At 42.1% G+C, this 15025-nt stretch overlaps 1 protein-coding gene across 9 annotated transcripts in view; it reads left to right on the top strand.

The window, feature by feature from the left end:
• Positions 1 to 15025, top strand: part of LOC132107082 (pumilio homolog 2-like) — a 131858-nt gene that overhangs the window by 76579 nt on the left and 40254 nt on the right. For all 9 annotated transcript variants that reach the window (XM_059513270.1, XM_059513267.1, XM_059513264.1 and 6 more), the window contains exons 12-16: positions 2920 to 3072; positions 3239 to 3538; positions 6172 to 6402; positions 11934 to 12201; positions 12626 to 12755. In XM_059513270.1, the coding sequence (XP_059369253.1) occupies positions 2920 to 3072; positions 3239 to 3538; positions 6172 to 6402; positions 11934 to 12201; positions 12626 to 12755 (1082 nt within the window). The remainder of the gene's footprint in view (positions 1 to 2919; positions 3073 to 3238; positions 3539 to 6171; positions 6403 to 11933; positions 12202 to 12625; positions 12756 to 15025) is intronic.

Below are 15025 nucleotides of genomic sequence, written 5' to 3'. Positions count from 1 at the left end.
TTAGGAGGGTATGTTTCGTTGAGATCTGTTGCACTGCAGCTGGCTTCAAGCCATGTTTAGTTTAGAAACATAAAATCCAGATTGATTGTTGTTAAGTCATTGATTAAAAATTATTAGTGAGCTAATGTAAAAAATGCTAACTTGATGGCAGTGCTTTTTGTTTCTTTACAGCAATCTTAGTTTGATGCATAACAGGCCGCAGATCAGATGAGTTAACCCTTCGGCTTGAAGGCCTTAGACTTTCTATCTCATGATGAAACAGAAATATAGAAAGCTACAGGCACACTGAAGCATCCTAGATGTATGTGACTTCTTTCAGAATAATCCAATCAGAGGTGTATTAAAAATTGTCCTTGCTCTTCCGAGCCTTTCAGTGGGTTTAACGGGTGTTTGTTGTCAACAGTTTAGAAGAAGTGAATAAAAAAAGTGTGCACATCTGTAATAAAACGTCCCTCACATGGCTCATGGGGGTAGTGATGCACGGGTCAGGTTTTTTTCCAACCCGCGGGACCCGCTTTTATGAAATGATTTGGCCCGCCCTGCAAATAAAGTAAAATTTCTTTACCTGCCCCAATCCGAACCGCAGGTTATGAGGCAACCTATTATAATTCTATCTGAGCTATCAAACTGCCCAGCTATTTCAATTCAGCACTGCATTTCACAGTGTGTGAACGCAAATGAGGATTAGAGCCTGTAGCCAGTGAAGAAATCTCAATCCACAAACAGACGTACATCGTCTGCAGATATAAGGTTTTTCATTGCACTTAAACAAGTAATCTGAATGGCTTATATGTGTGCAATATTTTAAACGAGCCCTCACTAACTGAGTTTAATATCACAGTTAGGTTAGAATGCCTCTCATTCTTGTTTCTGTGGTGGTGCGTCAGGTTCGTCATATGGCGCGCAGTCCGGAGCTCTTTATGACTGATGCATCGGTTCATTTGAACTTTACTCCAAATATATGAACTTACCTGTTTTGAATACTGCATATTTAACGTGTTTATGTCCAATATTAGTGTTAAACTGTTGGACTTTAAATTAAATCTACTATTGATTTTCACAGTTGACTGATTTTGCAGAACATTAAGACTGATAACTTCCATGCGCAGATGCGGCAAATTTGTCACAGGACGCGTGATATGAGAGTTAATATCCAAATTTCAAATGTAATAAACACTTTTTTTCTAACATCTGCTGGCTGTGGGACATGCAGGCGGAAGATAGAAGACATATGCATCGGGCGCATGCCTCTGGAAAATGTAGGAGCATGTAACTATTGATCACAGGAAACGAGAGATCCAATTGCAGTGCGTTTAATGGGGTAATCCAAAATCCAAAAACAAAAACAGGCAAGAGGTTGATATCAAGAAGAGCACTCTGGAAACAAGAAACTTGAAAACACAAGGGAACGCGAGAAAATCGGGTGACGGAAAATAAGGACTCCATGACACAGATACAAAACAGACCGGTATATAAGGACAGGTGATGACGATGAAAGTGAAGACAGCTGATTGTAATTAACAGGTGTGCAATTAACAGTGATGAAGGGACAAGGCTTTGTGGGAAATGTAGTGCCTTCAGTGGGGTGCCTATGGGAAAGTGAGACCACTAGTGGACACCCAGGGAAACACAGACCAGACACTGTGACATCACCCCCCCCCCCCCCCCTCTCTAAGGAGCAGCTACCAGATGCTCCATCGAACACAAAACAAACCAAGGAACACAGAGACCAGGAGGGAGGTGGACCGGCGGAGGACCAGAGGGAGGGACAGAGGGCCAGGTCCATAGAGGGAAAAAGAGACAGGAAGTGAAAAAACAAGAAGACCACCAGTGCGTTTAATGGGGTAATCCAAAATCCAAAAACAAAAACAGGCAAGAGGTCAATAACAAGAAGAGCAGTCCGGAAACAAGAAACTAGAAACTTGAAAACACAAGGGAACGCGAGAAAACCGGGTGACGGAAAATAAGGACTCCATGACACAGATACAAAACAGACCGGTATATAAGGACAGGTGATGACGATGAAATTGAAGACAGCTGAGTGCAATTAACAGGTGTGCAATTAACCGTGATGAAGGGACAAGGCTTTGTGGGAAATGTAGTGCCTGCAGTGGGGTGCCTATGGGGAAGTGAGTCCACTAGTGGACACCCAGGAAAACACAGACCAGACACTGTGACAGAGCAAAGGAAACAAGGTTTTCTTACTTTAGCAAAGGAAAACCAAACTCCTCTTGGCTTATTTTGAAACCCTCCAACGTTTTTATTTACAAATCCTCGTTTTACGCTTCTAATTTGTGACCAGCGTTTTGATTTGTTCTCTCTCCAGGCTCGTCACTAACCACGAAGCGCTGACGAACTACGACATCCGTCTGCACGTCTTTCCATTCCCTACAGTCAGCAGAAGTGAGAAAAAGTGTTTATTACGTTTGAAATCTGGATATTTATCTTACAGAAATGCATGGATTCACTACAGGAAACTATTCAATCCCCGGAGCTGTGTGAGGGATGTGCGCACACTTTATTACACGTCTTCTGAACTGTTGACAACATACAGCTACTTTCCCCCATTGAAAGGCTTGGAAGAGCAACGACAATATTTAATATAACTCCGGTTGGATTATTCCACAAGAAGAAAGTCACATACACCTAGGATGGTTCTAGGATGAGTAGAAGATGGATGAATTTTCATTCTCGGGTGAACTAACCCTTTAATGTCTTTAGTTAATTTGAACTTTTTTTGTCTGTAGATTTCACAATTACGTGATTTCTCCTAAATAGTGAACCCCCCCCCCCCCAAAAAAAATTTAGTAATCAACAACTAATAGTAATTTATTAAAATATTTTATTTGGTCAAAAGGAGAGGGAACCCTGAACATTTTAAAAACACTGATTCAGACCCGTTTGTTATGCTTTGATCAGGTTACCAAGTTCTAGCACCAGCTGCTTACTATGATCAGACTGGAGCACTGGTTATGGGCCCTGGAGCTCGCACTGGCCTGGGTGGACCTGTCCGACTGGTCCAAACCCCACTCCTCATCAACCCAGCAGCTGCACAAGCTGGTGAATATGCTTGTCTTTTGTGTTCTTTTTGAACTAAAAACCTTTATGAGACTAAATAATGTATTTAATAATGTATTTTTTTTATCATTATTCTGTTGACCAAACTGGTTTACATTTTAGTTTCATTACATTTTCCTCCTCCTTTGACTTCTTACCATCCTCTGTTGTCTAGCTGCAGCTGCATCAGGTTCAGGTAACAACATGTCTGGTCCTGTTAATGGTTTGTACCGGACCATGGGTTGCCAACAGCCCCAACAGCCCCAGCAGCCTCAACCTCAGCAGCACCCACCTCCACCCTCTAGTGGCCTGCTCTCCAACTCTTTCTATGGCTCTGGCTCAGTGGCACCCAGCTCCCAGAGTAGCTCACTATTCTCTCATACAAGCACGGCACCTCCTAGCACCTCTCTGGGTTTCAGCAGCACTGGTGGATCTCTAGGTGTTGGGCTAGGCTCTGCACTTGGTGCCTTTGGCTCCTCAGGTTTGTTGCAGCATTTGCATCATTTGCTTTTGCATCCATGATTGACTGTTAACAAAGTTAAATAAGCACATCAAACTGACCCTTTTTTATGTTCTATTTTGATTGTCACATCAGTGTGTACTACTTAGCCTGAGATGGTTTTCACCGCGTGTCAACATAATGCTGTGTTCACACCAAACGCGAATAGAGCGTCAAATTCGCGTTTACTGTGTCTAGTTTGACGCTTGAACATTTTAAGATCATTCGCTTCATTCGCACGTGAAATTCAAGCGAGAATGAAGTTGTTTTAAACTCAAATATGCAGTTTATTTAGAAAGACAGCGTTTATTTAAAAATGTGTTTCGCCGGTTTCGGAGATGAGCTCCATGCGATCAGCGGGAGCTCAGTGATCATGTATCCGCTGAGAGCAGCCTCACCTCGGCTAGACCTTCTGAGATTTGCCGCTGGCTCTGATGTCTCTTTAGTGGTTCAAGATAAAATATTATTCCTTTGGGGTAAAAAGAAACGTTTCTTATCTTTGGCCTTTATTCAATTAATCTATTAATATGTTTTATATGTATAGGTCCTTTTTATTCCTGTCTCTATAAAAATACGAACTTTTGTCATATAGCTCCGGTTTACTGCTCACTGACAACATCAGTCATTCCTCCGTGTTGAATGAGTGACTCCTAGCAGGCTTCTGATTGGTTAACGCGGTGACAATTGACGCCAAAGTTCAAATTTTTCAACTCAGGCAGCAGACGTGAATTTCATGTCAAACGCTTAAATGCACAAAAAGCACTTAACACCCGTATCGTGCGAAACGCTCAATTTGCGTCTTCCGCACTGCGCTAAACGCCTCATTCGTGCTGCGAGACCTCCAGACGCACGCAAACGCGCCTTTGCATTGACATTGAAATAATTCGCACCAGACGCTCTATTCGGTTACAGGTTATAAAGGTTACATGATTATAAAGAGAAACTAATGGTTTGTTCTAGAAACTGAACATTATTATGTAAAAAGATGGGCTACTAAAGACTAGTTTATTAACATTGTATGCATTAAAATTAATTAAAAACATACATATTTCACAACATTATTAGGTGTTTTAATAATATTTTTGGGTGTATGTTGCATCATTCCATGATTCTCTTGCACAGACCAATTGATTCGCTTCATAAAACCTAAATATATCATCAGGAGCATGGGTATTTGTTTTGTGGCTTGTGACAAATTTGCATCTTGTACTCTTGACTATCACTGCGTGGCATTTACACATGCACTTAGAACTAACATGATCATTATAAAGCTATTTAAATCGCAAAATACATTTGCTTTCATATTTGAGAATTAGAATATCAACTATTTCACAATCTAGTTGAAAAGGAAAAAGGTTTTTTTTTTTAAGCTTTCATTGTGTTTACAGTGTGCAATATAACGTGTTTATGTTTCGCGTGTAAAAGAAAACAGTATTTTTCACACAATTTACTTATCTGTATACCGCTGTTTTCACGGTCATAAAAACGGGCTGATGTCTTCCTTCTTCTATGAAGTCCCTCCTTCAGTAATTGTAACGAGTTCTGATTGTGCCAGCGATTCCTGTGTTGTGATCCAACAGCAGCTTAGCGCACGTTGCCCTCCTGGAAACACAATTGGACTAGTTTTGGAGTAGTTTTGAGAACCTGGCAATCCTGATCTGAACGCACGTGCTGGAGATGTACTTCTAATCACAGGAGCGCTGTCAGGAGCCCCAATCAGGAGCCTGCTAGGAGTCACTCATTCAACATGGAGGAATGACTGATGTTGTCAGTGAGCAGTCAACCGGAGCTATATGACAAAAGTTCATATTTTATAGAGACAGGAATAAAAAGGACCTATATATATATAAAACATATTAATAGATTAATTGAATAAATGCCAAAGATAAGATTTACCCCAAAGGAATTATATTTTATCTTGAACCACTAAAGAGATATCAGAGCCATTCGATGTAACCGCATCTTCTTGAACTATTTCACCAAATCGAACTGAATTGTTTGAAACGGTTCACGTCTCCAATAAGCATTGATCCACAAATGACTTAAGCTGTTAACTTTTTATAATGTGACTGACACTCCCTCTGAGTTAAAACAAACCAATATCCCAGAGTAATTCATTTACTCAAACAGTACACTGACTGAACTGCTGTGAAGAGAGAACTGAAGATGAACACCGAGCCGAGCCAGATAACGAACAAAATAATGTTAAATGTAAGGTGAAAATAAGAAGTTTTAAAATGAGATTGAAAAATCCCTAACGAATTTACTCCCAAAATAACCAGAATTGAATGTTTTGATGCTGTTTTGAAGTATCTTCTTGAAATTCTTTGGGAGATGTGTGCCTTTGTAATCATCCAACTCTAGAATTGACCCTGATAATGAGCTATGAAATTGGTCTTAGATTTTCCTGATGTGACGTGGAGTGGGCAGGAATTGAATATCTGAGCTTCTGAAATTGATTCCCTTGCTTTAGGTGAATAAACTGACTGAATAGAGTTTGAGACGCATGGATTAGGTTGTCATAGCAGATCCATTTCATCAGTTGTGATCAGTTAATCTCATCTTTCTCTCCTTTTTTTTTTTTTTTGTACTTCTGTACTCTTGTACTCCTACAGTGTCAGGTTGCACTAGCAGCAGCGCAACCCGTCGGGACTCCCTTTTGGCCAGCTCTGACCTGTATAAGCGTGGTGGTGGTAGTAGCTTGACGCCCATTGGACAATCTTTTTACAACAGCCTAGGATACTCTTCCTCCCCCAGCCCCATTGGACTGACGCCCGGTCACTCCCCTTTGACACCTCCACCCTCTCTGCCTTCCTCCCATGGGTCCCCATCCAGCCTTCATCTAGGTATGATTTCTTAGTTCAACTGATTTATCCAAATCAGAGTTTGTTTCCCTGGTCTTTATAATGACTGTATTGCTCATTGCGATTTAAACCGCTATTAAACTGTGAAGCCACCGGAAGTGCTCGAGCGGCCATTTGACTATTCCCTACTGACAGAGGGCAACATTGACTGACAGCCAAAACCTTGACCTAAAACTGCCTGATCTGAAGTGCATAAATCACACAGGATATTGTTTTTATAATATAACTTTGTAATAATAAGTGTACATAAATAATTTTTTACTTTAGATGTGATCTGCAGTGTTTATGGTCTTTTTGGGCAGGATAAGTGATTTATTGAAATTGTGAAAGTGTGTGTCTGCTGTGTAGAGCTGAAACAACGAATCGATTTAATCGATTATTAAAATAGTTGTCAACTAATTTAGTCATCGATTCGTTGCTAAATAACTTTTATTTGCCGTAAGCGGCTCATTTCGTGCATATTTCAAATCTGCGGTGACCAAAGTGTGGCAGTAATGAGCCACTGGAGGTTTTACTCAGCCAGTACAACAGGAGAAGTAGCGAATAGCCAATAGCTGGCCTTGTTTTATGTCACGTGCTTCCCGAACAGCGTCTCTGCAGCCGTAGACATCATATGATGTCTATGTCTGCAGCATTCAGCGTGATGTGGGAGTACTTTACATTGAGCCTTTAAAAAAGAAGAGTAACCTGTAAACTCTGCACTACTGCACTGTATAAGGGGACGTTCACATATCGCGTCTTTTGCGCGCTCAAGTTCGTTATTTCCAACACCGCACCGCATAGAGTTAAAAACATTTAAACTTTTCAGAATGCCGCAACCGCACCGTGGGTCATGTGACAAGAACTAACCAATTAGCTTCATCCTTTCCCGTAACAACGTTAAAAGCTCAGTCAAGATGAAAAGAACAGCTGATCATAGTTGTATATGGATTTCCATTTTGAAATAAATTTAGTAGCAGAGCTACTGCAAGCGATTTTTTGAGCTGCAAATCCATTTATCCTTTGCTGAAATTTCCGCGTCTTCAAGGAGAGAGCACGTCATGGTTGCTTAACAAAGGCAGACGCCTCAGGGGCGCTTCTGCCCGAGCGCTTGGGAAAGGAGGAGAGAGCGGTGCGCCTAGCGTTTTCCACGCGTTTTTAGGCGCGATTTGTGAACGGCCCCTAAGACTTTCATTTGTGCAGATTCTCCAGTACAATGTTGTTTGCAAATGTTTAGTCGTAAAAGCTGATAACATTGCTTTTTAACAGTTAACATTTAAAGCTTTACAAACATGTTCTGTGATCAGTTTGTCGTTTACCAGTTCAAAATTCAGTCGTGCAGCCTAATTATGACTGAATGAGAGAGGTAAATGTAGATATTTGAAATGCACTTTTTTTTCTAAGTATTATTCACTGCTCTTTTTCACACAGCAGGTTTTTTATGTGTGTCCTATTTTTTTTTTTTGGACAACCTTCTGGTGGATTTTACTTTAAATTGTGAGTTCCATTCAGGTTTCATGCCATTGGCACTTTTTTTGAAGGATTGTTTACAATTTCACAGCAAAAGCTATAAAGCTTTTTCCCAGTAAATAATAAAATACAATGCACTGCAATTTTATTCTGTTTTATCCTTATTCTTCGTGAAAATATGTTCTGAAAGATTCCTTAATAAGCTTTGTTCAGGATGTTAAACTACTTTAGGAGCTCTAAGGACTGCCATGGTGAAAACATTATTTGAAATCTCCTTGTGAAATTTGCTAGAGTATGGGTCAGTGTTCTGATTGCAGAAGAGTTCGACAAAGGATTACTAACACAATAAAACAACTCCAGGTATATTTTTGATGAGGATATGACAGTGCAAAATGGTTAAAATCTCTTAAATTTATGCTGAATGATAAAGACCATTTATTAATAATTTACTTGGGTAAAAAATGGAAAAAACTAAAATATAAGTACATAAACCGATTAATCGATTAATCGTAAAAAATAATCGACAGATTAATCGATTATCAAAATAATCTTTAGTTGCAGCCCTACTGCTGTGCACTTGCCAACATATGAAAGGTGACCCAACACAAAATAAATTTATTTCGATACAGATATAAAAACGCTGACTCGTTATGTGATGTATTCATTAAAGTCCTATGATTCCCGATTAATGCAATAGAATGTATTGGAATATTAGGAATCTCAATATGATGGTCTGGTAGCTTCACTCTCTCTTTCTTTCGTGTGTCGTCATCAAATGTCCAGCTCAGTAGAACTCAGCCACGTTCTCATCTCAGGTCCCACGTCGAAGAGGCCGGCCTCCGACGGTGGTTTATACAGTGGACAGGTGGTGATTATGTGCTCAGCGGTCTGCTCTGGCTCCCCACACTCACACACTGCTCTGTCCTCCAGGCCCCACTTCCTCATCGATGCTTTGTAACGTCCAACCCCAGTTCGCAGGCGGTTTAGCAGAGTCCATTGCCGGCGTGGCAGATCCTCTCCTTCAAGAGCGCCTCCAGGGTCATAGATGTAACGGTGGATTCGTGAGGGCCCTGCTGACTCCCACTCCTGCTTCCAGGCTGCCGCGAGCCATGCCTCTGTAGACAGGTCCCCAGGGATGGACCTGAGCAGGTCTTGTGCCGCCTTGTTGTACGGGTGGCGGGACTTCAGTCTATGAGGAGGCAGTGCTGTTGTGGTGGTATTGTGCAGGATATGCCAGTTGTATCTTTGGGCTTTCCTTGCAAGAGCGAGGGTAGCAGCCTCTCGTCGGAGGCCGGCCGGGGCAATTCCCGCTAGTGTTGGCAGATGGTAGACAGGGGTAGATTTCAGGCAGCCAGTTATAGTCCGAAGGGCGGTGTTTACGGCAATGTCGACTTTCCTGGCGTGTGGGCTTCTGCACCAGGCTGGGGCACAGTATTCAGCTGTGGAGAAGACGAGAGCTACTGTTGATATTCGAAGCACCTTGGCGGTTGCACCCCAGCTAGTACCAGCGAGACGTCTAATTATTGCGACCCTTGATGACACTTTGGCCGTCACTTCTTCAAGGTGTTGGTTGAATGTTAGAGATCTATCTAGGCGTACGCCAATGTACCGTAGGGCTTGCTGGAACTCAAGGCGCTTGTTATTAACGAATATGTCCAGTTCCCGTCTGGCCTCACTGTTGTTCAGGTGGTAAGCTGCTGCAACTGTCTTGCCGATGCTGAGCTGTAAACGCCACTCACGCAGGTAGGCTGCCAAGGTGTCCATGTCCTGGTTTAGGCTGGCCTGCATCTGCTCCCATGTTTGTCGTCTCGTCATAATGGCCAGGTCGTCAGCGTAACCATATTTCCGGGATGTTGTTTCCGGTAAGTCGTGGATGTAGATATTGAATAACATCGGTGCGAGGACAGAACCCTGGCGGAACACCATTCCTCAGCCTTCTAAGCCTGCTGCATTGACCGTCACTGGTCTTTAAGGTGAAGCTGCGGTTCGTCACCATCTCAATGATGAACTTCACCATGTGACGGTCGGGAATGATCTTTAGTAGCTTTAGGTGGAGTCCGCGGTGCCAGACGGTATCGTAAGCGGCTGTGAGATCAAGCAACACTACTCCAGCCTTCTGTTTTTCCTGAAAGCTGTCCTCAATGTCTTGGGTGAGCAGTGTCACCTGGTCAACCGTTGACCGACCGCGCCGGAAGCCAGCTTGTTCCCGTGGGAGCTGAGGGTCCACTATTGGCTCGATACGATTATAGATCAGCCTCTCCAGGGTTTTGAATGGGACGCAGAGCAGTGAGATGGGTCGGTAGGATTTGGGGTCTTCAGCAGGTTTGTTTGGTTTTGGAAGGGCTATTTCCCTTGTTTGGTCTTACTCAAGGCAGTCTGGAGTTCAGCTGTTGTAAATTCCCCTGACAAGTTGGCGTCCACACTAGCTGCTCTACACAGGGAAGTCACCTGGTGTGATGTTGTGCGGGCAAAGTTCTTATCAGCATCAGGGAAACAGCTGTTCTTAAGGAGCTGGGATGCGATGGCATTTTTTGTCATTGGGAACCAGGAGGTTGATGGTGTTCTACCTGTCAGCTGGTTTATTGTCCGCCACGCCTTACGGCTGGAGTGGGTGAAGTCAATTGACTGAACTACTTCTGTCCACCTTGACCTTCGGGTGGCATCTAGCTTCTGCAGAAGTACCGTTGCAGATTCTTTCACTTCCTCCCTGGAGCTTGCCTGCTGGTGGACATGCAGGAGGTGGCTGCACTCTCCATCCCAGCCCGGGATGTAGTTTGAGTTAAAGCCACGGGGGATGGTTTTCCTTGCTGCCCCAAAGAGTACTCTGCAGTAGGCTGCATACCCAGCGTCCACGTCGGCGTTGTCTGGGTCTGGGAGACAGGATGATGTCTTTTCTGTCTCCTCAGTGAATGACTGCCAATTTTGCCTTACGAAAGTTCCATCTCCTGACGGGTTTCCCTGCAACTGGCTTCACCAGGGATGGGACCTTTATGATGGACGGTCGGTGATGTGAGCGGGGGAACCTATCCAAGACACGTCTCTCTGGCTTTTGAGCCGTGTGCCACACAGCGAAAGCCAAGTCCGGGTTGGTGTGGGTGTTCCAGCGTGCTGAAAAGAAGCTTGGAGGTTCTTTGGGGTCGAACAGTAGCAACGCATTGGCACTGGAGGCCCATTGGCTTAATGTCTCTCCATTTGGTGTAGTATGACTGTAACCCCAGTCTATGTGTTGGCAGTTAAAGTCCCCTGCATAGATGGCGGGTGCAGGTGCCGGTGGAAGTGATGTCATGGTCAGCATTGATGGTGGGGGCTTGTAGACATTGACAACCGTTGTGGTCTGCACCTTAGTGGACAGCCATTCGATACTCGAGCCTGGTGGAGATTGGCCAGTGGCTGTCCAACTAAGGTTGTTCCTTACAAAGGTTGCAAGTCCATGCTGTTTGCTGTGGGTAGACCCAGCAAGCTGGAAACCGGGCAGTTTGAGGATGTTATCACTGTCACAGTGTGTCTCCTGGAGGAGGACGGCTGCTACTTTGTGGGAGTCAGCAAGATGGTAGATGACTTCCATTTTGGCGATGGTAAGGCCCTCTACATTAAGTTGGAACACCGACAGACCTTGGTACTCGATGGTCGGGATGGTCACTCGTCCTGACATGGACGCACATGTCCCTTCGGTCTCTTGCACCTCGGTCTGCCAGCTAGATGATTATCATCTAGCTGTAGCTTCACTTTTATGATGTCATGAGCAATCCAGTTTACTATTATAGATCAGTCTTTCTTTTTTTTTATTATTATTATTTTGGGTTAAATGAAAACAATTTTCACACCAAGCATACCCAAACTAAGGTAAAATGTCCTGCTCCATTTTAAAAGCTATGTGAGAATGTTTTTAGCCTCCTGAAAAGTCTCCGAGCTTAGTTTGGTTTGGTTTATTTAGTGCACTGGTTTTCAAAGTATGGGGGATGCCTGCCAGGGGTGTGGTGCACATGTTTAGCAGGAGGAACTATATGAGCAAAGAAAACTTTAAACTCAAAATCCTGTTTTCATCTCTCTCCTGCTCTTCTCAGGTGGTTTGACCAATGGCAGTGGTCGTTATATTTCGGCTGCACCAGGAGCAGAAGCCAAATACAGGAGTTCAGGCAGTACCTCCAGTCTTTTTAGCTCTAGCAGTCAGCTCTTTCCCCCACCACGAGCCCGCTACAGCCGCTCAGATGTCATGCCTTCAGGACGTAGCCGCTTACTAGAGGACTTCCGGAATAACCGATTTCCCAGCCTGCAGCTGCGAGACCTGCCTGGACATATGGTGGAGTTCTCTCAAGACCAGCACGGATCCAGGTCCCAGCTCCTCCTAGTTTATACAATTGCAGGATTTTTTAAATCTTGGATGTTAATTTTATTTTTTTTATTATTATTCAGTTTTCCAGTAATGAAAAATGGGGAAGATTACCTTAATACCTAGAAATATAATTAGTTGTTTTTAATACCTGTGTTCATTTTAAGTCAGTCTTGCACATTTTACAATTTCTGCCTTTTTTAAAAATGTCTATATCAGTATATCCTATATCTGCTTATTAACTGTGTTGTAAATGTTTTTCATATAACAAATTTATTTTTTATTTTATTTTTTTGACACTTTTGATAGCATTTGAAATATTTTAGATTGCGTGTCTGGAAACACAGTAAAAATAGCAGTTTTAAAATAAAGTTAAATATTTTACATTTTAGTTTTTAAATGTAAGGTCATTTTTTCAACATCCAGGTTTATTCAGCAAAAGTTGGAACGTGCAACTCCTGCAGAGAGGCAGATGGTTTTTGGGGAGATCCTACAGGCTGCTTACCAACTCATGACCGATGTCTTTGGGAACTATGTCATACAGAAGTTCTTTGAGGTAATTAATTTTACACATTCAATTACAGTGTCTAGGACTGCGTTTCCAGGACTGTATTTTTTAATATAAACATGGAAAACATTACATTTTTTCAGTTAAAAACATGCACGTACTAATGAAAGAGTATTGTTTGTACGTGAGATGTGAATGCATTTTTTTATGGATATACACTACCAGTCAAAAGATTTTGAAAAGTAATATTTTTAATGTTTTTAAAGAAGTCTCTTCTGCTCAAAGCCTGCATTTATTTGATCCAAAATGCAGCAAAAGCACTAATATTGTAACATTATTACTATTTAAAATAACTGCTTTCTATTTAAATATATTTTAAAATGTAATTTATTCCCTATTATTTATTAATATACTGATTTGCGTTAAGTAACATTTATTATTATTATTATTATTATCAAATATAACATTTTTCTTTAACAAATAGAAAGATCCAAAGGACAGCATTTACCTGAAATAAAAATCTTTTGTAACATTGTACTATACTATTCAAAAGAGATTTTTTGGGCTGGGTGAGGATTATAGAAATTAATACTTTTATTTATCAAGGATGCCTTAAAGGGTTAGTTCACCCAATAATCAAAATTATGTCATTAATAACTCACCCTCATGTCATTCCAAACCTGTGAGGCCTCCGTTCACCTTCAGAACACAGTTTAAGATATTTTAGATTTAGTCCGAGAGCTCTCTGTCCCTCCATTGAAACTGTGTGCACAGTATACTGTCCATGTCCAGAAAGGTAATAAAAACATCATCAAAGTAGTCTGTGACATCAGAGGGTCAGTTAGAATTTTTTTGAAACATCGAAAATACATTTTGGTCCAAAAATGGCAAAAACTACGACTTTATTCAGCATTGTCTTCTGGTCTGTTGTGAGATTTCAAAACACATGCCATTTTGTGATATCCGAACCAAGTGTCTGAACTGGTTCAAGAAGATCCGGTTACATCGAATGATTCGTTCGCAAACCGGATATCACTAAATGGCATGTGTTTTGAAATCTCACAACAGACCGTAAGAGAAGACAATGCTGAATAAAGCTATTTTTGGACCAAAATGTATTTTTGATGTTTAAAAAAATTCTAACTGACCCTCTGATGTCACATGGACTACTTTGATGATTTTTTTCTTACCTTTCTGGACATGGACAGTATACTGTACACAGTTTCAATGGAGGGACAGAGAGCTTTCGGACTAAATCTAAAATATCTTAAACTGTGTTCCGAAGATGAACAGAGGTCTCACGGGTTTGGAACGACATGAGGGTGAGGGCTGCAGAGAGGAAATGGCATAAATCAAGAAACTCTACTGACCTCAGTGTGTATCAGTCTCTCCTCTCTTACTTCTCTGCAAATGTGTTCACTGCTAAAACATCCTACTACCACAACAAAATTAATTGTGACGCTTGGACACTCTTCAAAACTTTCTCTTCTCTTCTAAATCCACCTCCTCCAACGACTCTTACAGCGGACGACTTTGCAGTTTTCTTCACAAATAAGACAAGATCCATCAGTAACCAATTATCTACACCACAGACTGAGAATAACTTCACAATGACCGATGCACACTCTTTCTCCTTCTCCCCACTCTCAGAGATGGACGTTTTCAAACTTATCCTGTCCAATCATCCTACTACTTGTCGACTTTGATCCGATCCCCACTCCTTCAAGCGATCTCTTCTTCGGTCATACCGTCACTTACTCAAATCATCAACTCCTCTCTTCACTCTGGAACATTTCACTCAGCATTTAAGCAGGCTCGGGTAAGCCCATTGCTTAAGAAACCATCTCTAAATTCAGCACTTCTATAAAACTACAGACCGCTATCCCTTCTTCCATTCATTGCTAAGACACTTGAGCGAGCTGTGTTCAACCAACTTTCTATGTTCCTTGTACAGAACAACCTCTTGGACAGCAACCAAACTGGCTTCACTCAACTGAGTCTGCCCTGCTCTCGGTTACTGAAGCCCTGTGACTGGCAAGAGCAGCTTCAAAATCCTCAGTATTCATCTTACTGGACCTGTCTGCTGCTTTTGACACTGTTAATCACCATATTCTCCTGTCCACCCTCAGAAAGATGGGCATCTCTGGAACCGCACTCCTGTGGTTGAAGTCTTACCTTTCCGATAGATCCTTCAGCGTATCTTGGAGGAGTGATGTTTCTAAGTCACAACAACTTGTTACCGGGGTTCCTCAAGGCTCAGTACTTGGACCACTTCTCTTTTTCATCTACATGACGTCATTAGGATCTGTCATTCAGAA

Source organism: Carassius carassius, chromosome 27, assembly GCF_963082965.1.
Source record: "Carassius carassius chromosome 27, fCarCar2.1, whole genome shotgun sequence".
NCBI classification, from domain to species: domain Eukaryota; kingdom Metazoa; phylum Chordata; class Actinopteri; order Cypriniformes; family Cyprinidae; genus Carassius; species Carassius carassius.
The sequence above is the reverse complement of the archived record's forward strand: the minus strand, read 5'-3'. Positions and strand labels throughout refer to the sequence as shown.